The 18,013-nt window shown below is 38.7% G+C and overlaps 1 protein-coding gene across 13 annotated transcripts in view; it reads left to right on the forward strand.

Annotated features, from left to right (window-relative positions):
• The window catches only part of LOC107086212 (tensin-1-like), a 204,983-nt gene that overhangs the window by 45,653 nt on the left and 141,317 nt on the right, over positions 1–18,013 (forward strand). Inside the window, exon 1 of one of the 13 annotated variants that reach the window (XM_015377002.1) lies at positions 2,085–2,375. The exons of the other annotated variants lie outside the window; for them this stretch is intronic. Within the exon in view, the coding sequence (XP_015232488.1) occupies positions 2,295–2,375 (81 nt within the window). The 5' untranslated portion in view covers positions 2,085–2,294. Of the gene's footprint in view, positions 1–2,084; positions 2,376–18,013 lie in introns of those variants that run through there. 13 annotated transcript variants of the gene reach the window in all.

An 18,013-nucleotide genomic window follows, 5' to 3' on the forward strand; every position in this document is an offset into this window, starting at 1 on the left:
TTTTTTTTTTTAAAGGCAAAGTTACCAGGGCTGTGCAGTGCGCAGTTTGTTTCAGGAAGAAGGTCTTGGGTTTGAATTCCAGCCTGGTAGTTTCGACATGGAGATTGTTTGCTCTCCCCCTGCATGTTTTCTTTCTCTCCTTGTACTGTAGTATCACTTTATTCTAAAAACCTGACTTGAGTTAATCAGTCTCTCTAATGCTCTGATGAAGTGGTTCTCAATCCTGGTCCTCAAGTACCGCTGCGCTGCAAGTTTTAGGCGCCTCCTTTATTCACACACCTGAGTTATATGATGGGATAATTAACAGGCTCCTGCAGCTCATGCTGGCTGCTGAGGAGCTCATACAATCATTTGAAGCAGGTGTACTACAGCAGAGATGCATCTTAAACATGCAGAGCAGCGGAGGTACTTGAGGAGTGCTGCTCTAATGCTTGTGCCTTTGGTGTGTGTTTAAAACACACATATTCCAGGGTCCCAAACATGAAGAGTGGAGCAGGATACATTCGAGAGTCAGGTAAGGTTGAGATGAGAGACAAAAAAAAACACTTAAAGTGTGCAATTCATCTTCCATGACATTATCAACAAGTCTGCAAGCACCATAGGATTTGGTTCCTCTACTTTATCAGGAAGGAGGCCTCATAACGCCACTTGAACCTTTTTACAGCTCCTGGAGAGCTGAGTAGTTTGATCTCTGGATAGTTGAAACATACTCTCAAGTCCTTTAGACCAGCTCTGTTGATTGCTTTATTTGCAAACACCACCCTAACTTCATCACCGGTTGCTTTTTTTTCCTCCTTTGTCATCCTATGATGGATGAGGGTGATCTTCAACTGTCACCCACAACCACTAGAGATGGGCCTCAGTGACCTGTGTGGAGAACTGGGTCCTTATGATGATGGAGGAGAAACAGAAGCTGCATCTAATCCTTTGGGAACAGCAACACAAATGGTCTTAAATGATCCAAATATTTAATGAAATTATGACTAAATCTTCATGAGATTCACTGACTGTCTGTTGGGCTACCGTGTTTCTAAATAGGTCATAACATTTATGGAAAAAAAGAAAAAAATATGTACTGTTTGCTGATTGTTCTGAGAAAGTGAGTTGTGGATTTCTAAATGGCTGTAAGGCGGAATAATTGAAATAATCAGAAATAACAATCAGAGCTTGTGCATGATAGGGATCTGTTTAAAGATTTCTGTCTTAATTCAATTACTGAATTATCCAGTGATCTGAAATAAAAAAAAAATTAGAACTGTAAATATGCAGTCATGTTTATATTAATATACATATATATATATATTAGCTGTTCTACCCGAAATTTTACACTTGTGTAAACAAAATTACAAATAAAAAAATCTGTCTGATCTAATTTGAATGTGTTGTAACTGTACAATAACCGCTATTAAACTGGACTTCCTCAGACTGTTGGTGCAAAGGGGTAAGTTTGGATAGTTTGGATTCTGTTCACCAGTATATGAATCGGAATCAGAATGTCTTGTGAAGCTGCTTAAGTTTCATTTAAGTTTAATTTGGTGCAATTTAAATGTACTGCATGTTTTGTGATACGTTTCCCTTTCAAAATTATTTTGAAACCGTGACCCTAAAGCTGAAACACAGCACAATGATTTCTGACTTAAATATATTTCATTAATAAAAATGAATCCTCTCTGGAACACATTATGATGATGACGATTTCCACTTTGAACAACTAAAAACTACGCAGAATATAGGACGGATTGATTGTTGTTGCATTTCCTGTTGTCTGGGGGAAATGTGTGCATATTAATCTCAGGGGTAAACTAAGGTTGAGTTTATGAAATATTTAAATGGTCTCAGAGGGGAGGTGGATGGGGGTCCTGGATGCTGCAGGGATGAACAGAGAGGAGGTGGGATCTGGCAATGAATGAAATTAAAAGTGGTGAGACTTGGAGGGGTAAAGAGGGAGGGAGACACAGGATCGGAGAAAGAGAGGAGGTGCAAGAGAAATGGATAATAAGTGGACTACCCCCTCCCCCCTGCTCCCGTGGAGAGGTAGGGGCAGCCCGAACCCCCCAGATAGAATAGAAAAAGCTTTGTGAAACTTTCCCCCGACAGAGGGAAGGAGAGGCTCAGAGGAGAGGCAGTCAGGATATAATTTGGAGGAACTCTGACTGAACAGACCAGGGAGCGAAGCGTGGAGGACTGTTTGCGTCCTGAAGGGTCATGTCATTCCCGTGTTTGGCAGCTTTTCTCCTGCTCGGATTAGTCCTGAGGAGGCTGTAGCAGCCGCAGCATCACTCCGGTCCGTCACCATGCCGTCCGTATCCCTCAGCCTGCCGACGGCTCTGGCAGGACCGGCTCGGACCTGGGTCTGTCTGTCCTGCATGTTCTGGGTGAGACCTGAAAACTTTAAAATCGATATGCATGCAAGAGCAGCACTTTCTGTCTGACCTGAGCGTCTCTGCTAAGTTTGTCTGATACGGTGGAATGAGAAGTATGCAGGGATGTGTGCTGGCTGACAGTTTTCCACTGGTCGTTTGGGAAAGCCTGATCAAATGGAGGAGGTCAGGAAATGCAATGGGTGGTCTGTGTTGTCGGGGGTTGGGTGGAGGGTTAGGACCCTGAGCTGTGGGGGGCCTTGGCATAGTGACACATTTAAATAAGCTGCTGGAAGTTCCAGAAGATCCAACCTTAATGTAATGGGTAGAAAGTTTTAGACAAAAAAAGAACAGGACATGAAAGCTTTTGGGTTGAACGCATTTCCAAATAAACATCACTGACCATGTGTATATGTGGTTTGATGTTTATGACTTTATCTTGGAAATCAAGAGAACATGATGTCATCATTTTTACTTTGTGTATCTGCCTGGAAACTCTTTAAAATCCCTCTTGACAATGTAAGAAAAGTATTTCAAATGGCTTTTAAAGAATGTGTTGAGCTTATTTAATGCTGAATAATTATTTGGAAACTGGTTAAAAAAATGAAAATAAAAAAATATACAGCAAGAAAAATATATGAAACTAATGAAATGTTCAGATTTTCTGAAGCTTGTAAATTACTTTTTGAAACCAACCGCATACAGTAAATGAGGGATGTCTTGATGCCCATTTTTGATTCCCGATACGATACAGATATCGCAGCTTTGAGAACCTAACCCGATCAATATTAACACAGCTTTTATTACTTATTTAGTATGTATTATCTTAGAAAATGCTTGATCAAGTGACATAAACTTTGAACTAAAGCAGAGTTTCTGTATCACCATTTCATTTTTTAGAGATTTTAGATACTGATATAATCCGATATTAGTTTTTTGGCTAACATCGGACAGATATCTGATTTTAATGTTGGATCGGGACACCCTTAAAAAAACACTTTAGTGGTGCTTATCTTAGGGGGGAGCTGATCCTTTACAGGCATTTGTAATTCCCAGTATTCCTGAATGCAGCAGTTTTGAACATTTAGTTGAGGGACCTAAGCTGTCAGTCATCTTTCCAAATCCTGTCATCTAAGCCCCACCCACAGGCCAGAGGAGAGGGTAATAGTTTATAACAAAAGGAATATAACTGAAAAAAAAATGTGAAACTGAAAATTTGTTGAAACAAATTTTTTTTTGAGTTTCAGTTCTTTTTATGCTGCTTCAATTTCTTTTTTTTTTTTAGTTTTTTTTAGAACAAACTTCATGGTCCCAACTTGGCTCCTTACACCCTTCATACGTCCCCAGCCGCTCGGCTCTTGGTTGGAACTCCAGACTATTTTTGCTTCCTGCTGCATAATTTAATCTGCCCTTGGTTCCTGCTCATGGTCGGGGGCGGTTTGTGTATGCCCTTGTGTCCTGGGAGCTCTGATCCGCTCTGTGATGATCTGTGTTACCATGTTTGGACTGGGTCCTATTATTCTGTCCATAAACATTAAGTTTGTGCTGATATGAAGCCACGTTCGTGTTGCATGCTAATCCCCACTTTCAGAGCCCGACAGAAAATGAAAGAGGATGGATCTGAAAGGACCATTCAGATCCATCCTTCCTCATTGGGCTGTGCTCCTCGGGGACACGACTACGCACCACAGGCGCTCGGCGTGGAGACTGGATAATCTTACTGAGCTCTTCATCAGTTAATTACCATTCTTCCTTTTGAGGAATGGTAGGCGAGGTGAAGGAGGGGGTTCAGTCGTAAAAGAAGCTCAAAGCCCCCCGGCTAAGCCGTGGGTCACTGATTGACTGGATCAGAGCGCTGTGTGACAAAGCGGGCTCACTTAAAGGGGCGAGGTTCAATCTGAGCCTGCGTGTTAATGGCCAGATCTTTGTTTGGTGCTAAAATCTCTTTAATTTGGAGACACCTTCCATCCTTCTTTCCTTCCTCCTCTTTAGGGTTTAGATAAAAAGAACAAAGCAAACTAAGTGCTTTTACAACAGTCTTGAGACACCTCAACAGTTTAAATGACACTTTTCTGTAACTATGGGATAATTTTTATATCTTATACATTTTGCCCAAATAGCTATTTAATCGCCTCAGATTCATGTCTGTTAGTGTCCCAGGTATGAATGGAGATGGAGAGCAGGTTTGTTAGTTTAGAGGTGATGATCTGTGTAGTTATACGTCTCTCTTAAAGCTGTACCTTGGCATGAAACAACATCAGAGCTCTGAATGCATTTCCATACTGACCCGATACACGCTTCTGGTTAGGAGGTTTTGCGTTATAATTTTCTCCAAACAGTTAAAGGACATCAACTCATATTTGTGTTTATTTTAACTGCAACATTTTGTAAATTGTTTTAAATCAAGGTTAAATCATAGTTTTGAATCCTTAACGACACTATGGACATTATATTAAATTACATTTAGCTTGCACTTCCAAAAGACCTCCCAAAACTCGGACAATTAAACACTTAAAGTGGACAAACAAGCCTTCTGTGTCTCCTCAGTGAGTCTGAAAGGGCGTGAGGACCTGGTGCACATGATGGCTCCTTGAGAGAAAAAGTGACCAATGGAGTTTTTTTCAGGCTGATTCTGATACGGCAGATCAGTCTATCAGTGCCTTCGTCTTTTTTCTGGGCCAATTTTTCCTTTTTTTCCTCCTTTTACATGATTAAAAATGACAATAACAAACTAAATGCCAGCAAAAAAGAAACCAAAATAAACCTTAAAACATTTAAAGGTATAGTGGAGGATGTTCTTTTTCTGGATGGATCATCAAAATAAGTAGTCCTCCTAATTGTCAATCATTGTAATGATATGTTTACATAAGACCGTCCTACATGCTCGTCTCCATGTTCACTTACTGGTGGTGAGGCTGACATACTGTAGTGGAAAAATTGCAAATCTTTTAAAAAGTAAACTTGTATGAGCGAGCAAAAAGCAACTTTTAAACAGCGTGCACGAGGAGAAATGGGCTCTTGCACGCTCTCACACACGTTTGATAAGAGTTCCCTATAGGGAGCGGGTACAGGGTTGTGCATGTGCATTTTGTTTTAAAGTGGAGAGGGCAGGTCTTTTCAAAAATTTGCAAAAAATCCTTTACTATAACTTTAGCAAATAAAACTAGTTTTATTTAGTTTTCAAATGGAGAGTGAGGCAATGCATGCCCTTCATGTGACCTCAAGGCATGGCAAAGAAAAATGTCGTCTGGCGGATGCTTTGGTCTACCTGTAGATAAATGATACTCTCTCTCTCTTTCCTCTCTTCTTTTGTTTTTTTAATATAAAAAACAAAAGATGAGGTTTGGGGACAGTGTTCAAACTCTCAATACTCAGACATTTTATTAAAAGTGCTTGGCCCCCTTTCCAACTTAGCAGCTGAAAAGGTGAACACAGCTGCACATGTCTTTATAAAGAGGCATTATAATGGAAAGATGGAGGTAATATTAGAATGGAAGGCAAGTTCCACATCCAGGAAAAGAACCACGCTAAAGAACCAGAAGGTATCCACTCCTTAACTCTGAGCTTTAGAAGAAAGGATAGTTCTGGATAAAAGGAGATTTATCCTTTAGCAGAGAGAAAATCCCACATAAAGCCCAGGGAAATGGCAGAAACCTCTTGAAGGATCCAGGAAATTAAAACAGAAGCAGCTTTAGGTGAACAGTCGGCGCAAAATAAACAGGCAGCGTAAAGAGAGGCCTTGATGGAGAGCTTCCTCCCCACAAAACACGGTGAATAATTAATGAATGCCAAAAAGGGGTTTACAGATATTTATCAGGTTTCTCAGAGACGACCTGAAAATAAATCAAAGCCACTTTTTGCTCAGAGGGAGTTTTTAAAGGTCGCTCTGATGCTGTTGACTTTCAGGAGGTTATTGTTTCACCTGATTGTCAGATTTGTGCCAAAAGACTAAAAAAGGTGTTGATTTCACAAACTGCTGTCGGTAATCAAATAATGGTTTAAAACTTGAGTTATTGCGTGGCTCCAAACCATGTGTTTAGAAACTGTTGGTTCATCTAATAGAAATCATTTTTAAGGTGAAATCCTCCAGATTAATTTGAATTTGGAAACTTTACAGATGCATAAAGCAACATGTGCTGCAGTCCTGATCTGGGCTCTTACCGTCGCCCATCCTTCTCAGGACTGTTCCTTCCCACCGTCCCCACATGTTGCTTCTTTCCCACACTCTGTAATCTCCTTTAAAACCTTGGTTCCCCTCTCTAGAGTTACTTTGATCCCCCCCTCCTCACTGACCCGACCTCCTGTTTTAAGATGAGAGCTCCACATGCAGAACCCATTAGAAATCACATAGTCTTAACATCAGGGTTTATTCTGACCCATTGTTTCACAGCAATCATAGGTTTCGGTGATGCGGTCTCTTTCTAAATGCTCATTCATTTATGGTGAGCTGGGTTATTACGGGGATTTTTCATCCCTGCGTGGCTGATGGCATGTGTTCTCTTGCTGGTGTGTTTTGAAATGTATAAAGAAACAGAATAAGGGGAGGTTAACATTTGCTCCTTTGATTTATGCAACTTGTTGAGCTTTGTCTCCTACTCCCACCCACTTTCACTCCTGAGCAGACCCCCAGCTTTGTCCACGCTCCACTAGGCACATTTGCCTCAACCCTCCCACAGCCTGAAGGTTTTGTAGATCGGATTTAGACTCTGTGTATGTTCCACCTTAATCTGTCAGAAAACAAGAATCTTGGTCTATTTGGTCTTTTTTAATAGAAAAGGTGACATTTTCTTGATCTCCATTCTTAAGTCGGGTGATTGAATCTAAGGCTCCGACAGATAAAAGCACACTGTGTAATTTTCACCTGTTTGACTATAATTACTAATGTGGGGTTAGAGTTTTAATTGTAGGCTTTGTTGTGTAAGAAGACCCTTTGGTGCCTAATGGCCCCTATTCCCACAACTCCACATCATTGTCTTATTGTCCTCCAAAAAGCAGAACCTGTACTTGACCCTTTGACCTTCTGCAAGGTCCATTGAGATCCGCCTCTCTTTATTTCCTGTCCTTAACACATCCGATTTACCCTAAACCCCCCTCATAGGAATGGATCTGGAAGAGAGGATGAATCTGATCAAAAGTAAAGCTTTCACTAGAGACGCAAGTTATTGATTAACAGAATAATCTAAAGTTGACAGATCTTATCGTTATGCTAACGATTAATTGATATAACATAAATTTTCCTAAAAAGTTTTCTTTTTCAACCAGAGAATCCATTAAATTTAGGTGTCTATCTGTCGCTAAAGTTCAACCACTTTGGATAGAAAGCATCTGCAGGTTTTTAAAGATTTGACCAGGACTTTGACTAGGCCAATCTGTTTCAATCTAAACCATTCCATTGTAGCTGTGGCCTAATGTTTAGGGTCATTGTCATGAAAGAAGGTGAAACTCAACCCAAGTCATGTCAACATTTTCCTGCTTAAAGAAAATTGTCCCCAAAGCAATATGCTGCCACTGTGTTTTATCATAGGGACATTGTATTAATGGCATTTTAAATTTAATATTAATTAAAAAAGTAAGTTAAGCATCATCTGATCAGGTCACATGTTTGCTGCGTCTCCTATTTGGATATCCAATAACATTTTTTCAACAATATTTTCAGATCCTCCTTGTACTAGAATATAAACCCTTTTCTGAGTGAATTTGATGAGGAAAGGATGACCCCATATGTGTGTCCCCATATGACGGTTTAGCGTGAAATTGATGAAAATTGTTAAGTACAAAGGGAGTGAAATGTTTTACTACTGGAGTATTAGTATGAGTGGTTTTACTGGCTGCTTCGGAGATGTTTTCATCTGGTAATAATTAAGGTTTGACAACCAGCAGGAAACTCATGGTGTGGTCTGAAACTACTCGACCTTGGAGCCCAGACATGAAACAAAATGCAATAAAATACTTCACTGATGCTTTTTAAACTGCACAGTGATCTAGGAGTATAATGGCTTTTCATGATCGGTCTGTATAATGGAATAGCGACATAATTATGTTTCATTGTGTTGCATTTGATAATGGTTTTATACACTCATGATTTGTGTGACTGGTAGTTTGGCCTGATCTGCCTTCTGATCAGTTGGACGACTACTTAAAGTACTAAAAGTTTGATCCACAAATAAACTGAAGGATTAAGATGAGACCCTCTCTTTGTACTGAAATAAACCTTTAAACATTAAAGGTAAGGAATATGTTGAGGGTGTCGATTACAAATAAACTATACATTGGTCAGAACCAAATTTGCTAATGTCAGCAGTAAATTCTTGACTATTTTACTTCCAGTTTAAATAGAGTAAAGTTTATTATGATGATTTGATTACACAGATATAAATTTATTGCCTCCACACTTTTCTCACCTTGGGCTGTTGGCCTGTGTGGAGAGAAACTCATTAAACAGGAGCTATTATATATTTGCTTGTTAATAATTTTCAAGTGTGTCACGGATTCTAACCATATTTTTTGTTCACTAGAACCTTAGACATCTATAAGCTACTTATAAGGTTGCAGACTTCACTGGAGTAAATTCCTGGATTATTCTCTTAAATCTTAATTTCTATAATTGGGGAGAAAACACCTAATACTCCATTCATTTTCAGGATTGTCTGACAAACCACAACTTCAAAATACACAGTATCCACCTGTATAGAAACACAGTAAAAGTTGCCTAAATGGATACAAATAAACTGCTGTGTACCATCCTTGTGGCTACAGTCTTTGCCAATAAAAGCCAACTAATGGACTGATTGAGTTTTGCTGAGATCAATTGGGATGCTCCAAACACAAAACCTCTTATCTCTTCTGTATTGTGTGTTTGCTATTATTACTTGGATACATCAATATCCCCAGGAAAATAGAGGGCAGTAATAGCACTAAGGAAATCATGGCCTTAAAAACCTAAGAAAACTGTTTTTTTTCTGCTAATAATTTGCTTTTTGGAATCTGAAAGATTGTAGAAATGATTAGGAAAATTTATCCTTCCAGTATTTTTCAAGCCTTAATAAATATATGACAGGTTTAAGAGGCGTCAATGATCTTCCAAGGCACAAACACATGGGACTGTCTCCAGGGCAAATTCTGTCTAATGTGATTCTATGCTGTTACTTATAATAGATTTTGTTTTTTTTGTTTTTTCAAGATTTCTGTATGCACTTCTGTTGTCGAGTAAACTTGGATTAGTTATTCTAATGATAATTTCTGTAAAATTAATTTTAGGTAGTTGGTTAGTATTACAGTTTGAAAATGATTTAACTTTAGCACCATATTAATTTACTTTTCTTTTTTATAATTAGGAGTTTTATCCAGAGAAGGCAGTGCAAGCACAACAACTGAAGAGCATAAACAGTTTAATGTAGCTGTACTTTGAGCTTTATAACTATACAAGGAAGACTTTTTATCTTTGCTTAATGCAGAAGGAAACTACAACCTCTCTTCCAACAGCTGTTAGCGTCCTAGTGGCTAATGCTACGTAAGTAAACAATCATGCAGGAGCCTTCAGAATGACCTGCTTTGTCTTTTTAACTTGTTAGCAGCCTGTCAGCTTTATGGGACTGCCACTGTCTGCTTACAGTGTATACTTCCTGAATTTTAATCATTTATTTTTTTTCTGTTTCTAAACCAATGATGTTGCTATAGCTAAATATTGGTGAGAATCTTTTTTTTTTTAACATACATGTTAGTCTCACAAATAACTCCCTCCTTTAAGCTTAATGGTCTGGCTGTCGACTGTTGAAGCCAATGCTCATAGCTGCAGTAAATTCCCTTAGTCATGAGTTTCTCCTTCCTTTAAATCTAAGGTTCCCATTTTTTGTTTGTTCTTTGAGGAAAAGAGTTTCTTACAGAAATTTTTTCTTGTGGAGAATTATTTTATCCTCCACAGAGCTCACCTGTTTCCTGCATAGATGTCTTTAGTAGCAAAGCAGTTCTTGGTGACCTTTTTGCTGTTACAGATTTCCCCCTCTACCTCCACTCTGCATAGTGCTGTCTAGTTCTTTTGATACCGGGGCTGCTCAATGGAACACTGGTTAACACTGTTGCCTTGCAGCAAGAAGGTTCCGGGTTTGAGTCCCTGCCCGGGGTCTTTCTGCATGATGTTTGCATGTTCTCTCTGTGCATGCATGGCTTCTCTCCGGGTACTCCAGCTTCCTCCCACAGTCCAAAAACATAACTGTGAGGTTAATTGGCTTCTCTAAAGTCTCTGTGAGTGTGCGCGTGAATGTTTGTCTCTGTGTTGCCCTGCGAAGAACTGGAAACCTGTCCACGGTGTACCCCGCCTCTCGCCCATAGACAGCTGGAGATAGGTACCAGCACCCCTCGCGACCCTGCCTGGGATAAGGGTGCCAGAAAATGGATGGATAATGCAGCTTCCTCTTTTAGCTGGCATTACTATTTTGGAGCCTTGAAAATGTTTTAAAACGACATAATGCTTTGGAGACCATTAGAAAGTTGTACTTTAATTAGCTGCATTCACACCCTAAAGATTTAAAATTGAGATAGGAATAATATTATTTGGTTATTTTTGGGCTTAAATGAAAAAACATTTTTACTCACCATTGAAATGTGTTTGTGTTGTTCTGAATTGGACACTCTGACGAAGTATCAGAGGTATTGGTCTAATTAAATGTTCTCCTGACAGAGTTTTATAACCACAACGATAAGAAGCCAAAGCACATTGCGTGGTTCTGAAACAAGCTTTAGGCTTTAACATCCTAACATTTGATATTGAAAACTTACCTTTTATGGATGTGTTCAAACCTCATGGATGCAGCAAAGCTATTGTAAGCCTGAAAAAAGCTTCACATCTGCTTGTAGAGTCCGACTTTTCTTTCCTGCCAAAGAAGAATTTATCTGCCAAGTTAAACTTTAAAATCTACTAAGACAAAAATAGAGATGGAGCATGTGTTGTTTTTTGCAAAGATAAAGACTAATAGGTGCCCCAAAGCTCACTTTGTCTGCAGTACAACCTGGATTGTTTGAGGAAGCAGAGTTTTTCTTGGCCTGATTGGTCTGACCTGTCAGCAGACGGCCCTCCATCGATAAAGGCTAGATTGGCATGGTAACCTTTAACACGGGATGTGATTTAAGACCCCCTGCAGTCACATTTATTTAGCTGTGAACCCAGAGAGTCCAGAGAGTTGAGCTGATGGCTTCATGCTGTGCTGCCGTGTGAAAGAGAGAGGATTTGATAATTATTTAAATTTTTGTCCTGAACTGAAAGTTCTGGTTTCAGCTGTGCTGTTGGGCTGCCTTTAACAACACGATGAGAGGAACAGTCTCGTTTCCTTTGGCTCTACAACTTTAAATACCACAGATTAAACCCTTTTCATCCTTTCAAATCAACATTTTTGGCACAAGTGCCCTGTTTATTAGGAGCTCGCGCTCATTTATGTTCTGCAGGCACCATTTATTTTCTTTGGGTGCTTAATACAATACTTGGAAAACTGTCTAGAGCTTTGTTTTCTTTAAACAGAAATCTTATCTTCAACGATCTGGTAGATTTTCTCTGAAAACAAATCAAACCGAAGTTTAATATCCTGCTTTATATGAAATTTGTTGTAAGACGTTCAAACGCATAGCTGAATCCAGGCCAGGAGTTAATCGTGTCACCTTGTTATAAATGGGTTCTAGACAGAAATAAAAAAGGCCAAATTTGGTTTGAGTAAAGAGTTACAAATTTCTCATAAGCATGGAGCCCTCTGCTGCAGTGGCAGATCCAGCAAAACTTCATCACATCATAAAATTTAAGAGACTAGATTGCTTTAAATGTATTTTTGTGTATAGAAATGAAAACGACTGGATTGGAATGCTGGATCAACGTCATCCATCCAACACCCGATGGTCAATATTTGAGCCGATACCCAATCCAAGTATTGGATTGGTGCATCTCTTATTCTGTGATGATTAAATATTATAAAATCCAAGGTGTGATCAAATCAAAGAGTTGAAAGGCAGAACTGATTTTTTTGTAATGTAAATATTTAAAACACACTGGTTTAGACATAAAATCATACGGTTGGTTGTATTTAGCTACAAATTAGATTGAGCTGGTTTCTTCTAGTTGTAAAGGCTATAACAGGCAAGCTCTAATAGCTCACCTTGTCTGGGTTCAAATTTTATGGCAATTGGAAAAACCTAAATTATTGTTTTAGAAATTGGACTGAATCTCAAAAGAATACTGTAACAACATGATTGGATTTTTCCTTAATTAAAAAAGAAATAAAGTTTTTTTTCACAGCGAGGACTGGATGGTTATTATTAACAAATGGCAAAAATAAATAAATAAATAATCATATTGTTCGGCCAAATCCTAGAAATTGCCATAGCAACCGCCTTAGAAACCAAATGCTTCGGCCGAGACCCCATAATCTGTGACGTCACACCGGGATATTTCTGTCATCTACCAGAAGCGAGCATTCGCCTCTGATAGACGAGATTGTGTTTTGGTTCTTAGTGATGAATTTCTGCTGTTGTCTGTGATGACATGGATATGCATTGCATTGCTCTCAAGAGGATAGTGGGGTCTTTGAGTGGCCTAAAACGTCATTTTCCTCCGACAACGAGGTGTCTGGCCCAAAATAAGGGGCATCAGCTGCAGTGCCTGTTGAACAACTGGATTCTGTTCGTCATCCGTTCAAATACGTTCACTTGACAAAGGTTCATTAGTATTTTTGTCGAATATTGCTATCCGTTTCAGTGTGTTTATCCTCCATGTTGGGTTGGCAATGTCTTGAAGTGACAGTACACTTCCTGGTTTGGTATGGGCAAAAAACAGAACCCAAAAAAGAACCTTTTTCTTTTTAAAAATGCTTTATATTTAATCATTAGTATTTGAGTATCTTAAGACTCTAGTATTGCAGTAATTAACCACAGGAGATCACTGTATTAAACGTTTCACCCCATCTTTAAAGTTTTCTGTAACCGTATATGTAACTCTAATATTTGAAATGTAATGCAAGTTTTCCTGTTCATCCTGAAAATCACAGATTTTTATATCAGGTCATCTCTAATTAACCCCTAATGGCAGGGGATAGAAGAATAGAATAGAATAGAATAGAATAGAATAGAATAGAATAGAAAAGAAAATCCCTTCATTGTCCCAGAATAGACATGGAAGTTTGCTATACTTCAATCTTAACTGATATTTTAATGACTTTATTCAGTTTAAATAGGTTGCGTTTTACTTAAAGAAAAAATTTCCTTTTTCACTCTTAACATAAAAACGATCTTAATTGAATCAAATTTGTTCGGAGCTCACAAAATAAGGTTACAACTTGTGATTTTAACTATCTAAACATTAGCTCTGCTGTCATCACTGTTCAGTGCTCAGAAACATGAATGAGGCCCTAATCCTGGGAACTTTGACTAAACGATGGCTGTGTTTTCACCTCGAGCTGATGGTCTGAGGAAGAAGGGATTTTCTCTAGTCTTTATTTCTGGATGACTGAGTAATTTCCTCCTGGGATCCACCTCCACTGAGATGAAATGCAGCGGGGGGAAGGAGAGAAAGAATGGAGTGGGGGGGCTTGAATGCCTGGGGTGTCCCCCACTCTCCGACCCCAGAAATGAAAAGCAGGTGACTTTTCACTGCGGGAAAATCGGGTTAGTAACTGGAGAGGTTCAGAAAAGGGAGGAAGGAAAGGGCTGAAAGAAGAAGCAGCTCTCAGAGGTCTTGTGTTCAGCTCCATTGTGCCAAAGCCTTCTTAGAATAACCAGGTTCACAGGGACTTCATTCTTGTCTCAATAAATGTTTTGAACCAGAACCCTTCAGTGAAAAGTTGGTTAATTGGGGCTCGTTTTGTTGCCAACCTGAAAGGGTTCACTGCAAAAGATGTTTTATTTCACTGGAATTTAACAATTAAGCAGTTTTAGATCAATTATTATGTGGATGTTGTATTGCCTTCCATGCATCTTTTCAGTCTCATCATCTCTGCTGTCCTTTCTCCTTCCTTTCCTTTCTTTTTTTCTTTTTTTCTTTTTTTCTTATAAAGGTACCAAATGCAAAGTTAGCAAACTTTTGGTTTGTTGCCTTTTTTTTAAATTATTTTTTAGTCTCATATGGTCAGAGCACTGCTATGTCGGTAGTTGTAATGAAAAACGGAGAAAGCTGGATTAAAGGCGAAGGTGTTTTTTCGGATATACAGTCCATACTGTACAAAAGGAGCAGACTGGCTTAGACTATTTACAGATTTACTCCTTCTGTAAATCTGTCAGATGGTGGGGCAGGAGCAGGGAGGTCAACGTAAAACATGGAACAATGATCAGGGGAGTTTGTCTTGATTTTGATTGTTGTTTTAGATTTCACTTCCTTAGAAGCTAAAATTAATCTATTTAGACTTGGTCAATAGTTCTTCTGTTTTTCTCAGTTTTTTTTTTTTTTTATGAGAACCTTTGTATGTTTTTTTTTATTTATTTTTCAGTAATGTCCATTGTAGTATGTAGACAGGGGTTGTTCAACTCTATCTCCAACTCACCTACATTGGGTTTCTACAGTCCTTGAAATGCATAGATTTCACTTGGTTCCTGTGTTTTGAATGATGTCTCTGGACAACACTGACTTATAAAGAAATCTTTAAAGTATTATTTTGTTTGGCCATTTCATGCTCTTAACTAATGATAAATCAGACACAAACCAGTGTTCTGTCAACCAGTAATACATGACTTGATAAAGAAATACAAATAATTACTTTAGCCTCAACAAGGAGCTGAAAACTCAGTCCAGATTTGCAAGGTTTCAACCAGCCTTAAAAAGATGAAATGGTTAATGGCCTGTACTTATATAGAGCTTTTCCAAGTAAAGGAGACTTGACCGAAGCACCTTACACTACATTCAGTCATTCCCCCATTTAGGCACACACTGATGGTTGCAAACTACAATGTAGCCACAGCTGCCCTGGGGCTCACTGACAGAAGCCAGGCTGCCGTACACTGGCGCCACCGGACCCTCTGACCACCATCAGTAGACAATGCAGGTGAAGTGTCTTGCCCAAGGAGACAACGGCATTGAAAGCTGGAGCCAGGGCTTTAACTATCAAAACCTCAATTTCAGGGCAAACTCCTTGATCTGACGCCACTGTCGCCCCTAGAAGTGACTGAAATAACTAGACAAGAAGTGAATAAAGATAATTTCCAGACTTCATCCATAACGGAGCATTATACAGCTGCTATAGACTAACTATCTGAAGGATGTCCATCAGTACCTAAGGCAAAACCAGAGATGCACCAACGTTTCAGCTTTTCGCTTGGAGAGCTACACCTCCTAATCAAATAACACAATTTAAAAATCCCTCTTAGTAAATGTTTACCACCAGGTCAATCCAAGTGATGAGAAATCCTGTTCAACAAATTTCTCATTTATACCCATGTGTATAAATATTGCTTATGAGTTTATCTCTTGGTTTTCTGAGAAATGTTGGAGGTAAGCGTCAAAAATCTTCAAATCATTTATACTAATTTATAAATTATCATCTAATTTAATTCTGCAGGTTGTAATTCTTGTTTAGGTCCATAGAAGCATAAAGAATCAATAGACTTTGATTTACGTTAGTAGACATAATTCTCTGCAGCATTTAAACAATCACATTTCCATATAAAGACATTTAAATGGGCTTAAATCTATTAATGTCAAATTGGATATGTAGGGGGAAACAAACTGATCCTTGTTCAGAAGGAAATGCACCGCTCTTAGAACTCTAATTAAATTAGATTCAGATAATGGATATAAAAATGCTGGATGGAGACCTTCACTATGTCCTGTGGGCTAAAATATCAAAAACTTTCACAGATGGAGAAATGCAGCCTCTACTTCACTCTCCTCATTCATATTTCCATCTATGCACATGGTGTCCCATATGAGGGATGGCTGCATGTTAACTGATTAACCCAGATGACTGGAAGGGTCTCGTTGGGTCTTCTGGCTCCACTGCTAAGAACAATAGCGTCTGATTGGTGGGGGGCAATTATGGGGCACTGCCTTCTCTTTGAGGCTCCAGATGCTTTTTTTTTTTTCTGATTTCATTCAGGCTGCAGGAAACCAAGCAGCAGGCGGGACCGGCTCCTTCTGCTGGTTTGATGTTATGATGTTAATGGCTGTCTCCAACACTCAGGTCAAAAGGTTTCTCAGAACCATCATTCCACCTAGAAGCGGCGTTATTGGATCAGTAAAATCAGAACCAGAATGTGTAACTTTAATAAGGATTGTGTCAGGATTGTGGCATGACTGTACACACCTGACAGTAATATTCAAATGCCCATTTACACTACCCTTTTGAAAGCTTCCCGAGAGCGGTCACAGCACAGTAACTGGGATAATTATTGAGTGTAAATGGCAAACTGGACCGGACCATGAGATAATTATTGAGTGTAAATGGCAAACTGAACCAGACCATGCCAGACACAAATGAACCGCGCTAAACTAGTACTAGTGCATCAGTAGGGCTCGGTGCGATTCAATTCTGGCTCGGTTCTCGGATAGTAAAGGGTGCAGGAGCAGACCGCATCATCTCCTATATCCAGTCAGCTTCCAGTAGTTGGCGGTAATTCACATCAGTAAGTTGCTCACCAACCGACATAAAACAGACGAACAATAACAGCAACAATCAAAATCTTCTCAAGACTTTTATTTTATAAAATGGATTTAAAAGAGCGTGGTGCAACCTGGGATAATGCACAAAAAAAAAATTTCCTAAAAATTTCCAAAGAAATGATTCCCTCCTTTAATCCTACAGAGCAGATTATTAATAGGATAGCAAAAACACTTAATTATTGTTAAATAATTGAGAGATTAATCGATTAGCAAAATAATCATTAGTTGCAGCTCTAGTGGGGTGTTACTAGTTTGATTAGTTGGTTGCAATTTCTTAAGAAAATTTAATAAAAGGCTAAATATGTACTTGCAGGAGTATTGTGCATTGGATTGTACTTGAACACAGCTTTTAACTACTCTAAAAACCTAGAGTTACTTTATTGAATTAAACTTTATCAGAAATATTTATAATTTTAACTTTAAAATTAATTTCAATTATGTTTATAAAGTAACAGTTCTCAGCAAGTCATCTTAAGGTGTTTTATGAATCAGATAATTTAAATCATACAATCTTACCAAAAATTATCAAACAATGCTGTCAAATTCAGTTTATGTTTCGGTGTAAATTTTCTTTTAACACTGATTAAATCAAGTCACATTTATCGACTGGACGGTTGTTGCATTTTGCTGTAAACTCATACCATGGTTACATGTATTGACTAGGGGTGTAAATCACACCCATCATGGAGATTCGATTCAGTATCGATTTCCTGACCCAACGATTTGATTATTTTCGATACTCAAGAATACACCACGATTCGATTCGATTAATTTTTTTTTTAATTTTTTCTTTTTAGACCTTACAGGCTAAACAAAGTTTCAAGTTTGAAATAAATCAATGAAAGCTGTATCGTTATGAAATTTTTTTTTTTTAGAAACAACAGCAAATAACAGAAGTAGAAAAGTTGCATCAAAAAATACTGCAAAAATACTGCACAAAATCAGTGCAATGAGTGCAATTCAATACCTCGGCTCCCGACGTCCCGCCCCCCTGAGAGACGCTCCGCTGCTCCTCTCCCAAATTGTAGCT

This window comes from Cyprinodon variegatus, unplaced genomic scaffold (assembly GCF_000732505.1).
Source record: "Cyprinodon variegatus isolate N-32 unplaced genomic scaffold, C_variegatus-1.0 Scaffold145, whole genome shotgun sequence".
NCBI lineage: Eukaryota > Metazoa > Chordata > Actinopteri > Cyprinodontiformes > Cyprinodontidae > Cyprinodon > Cyprinodon variegatus.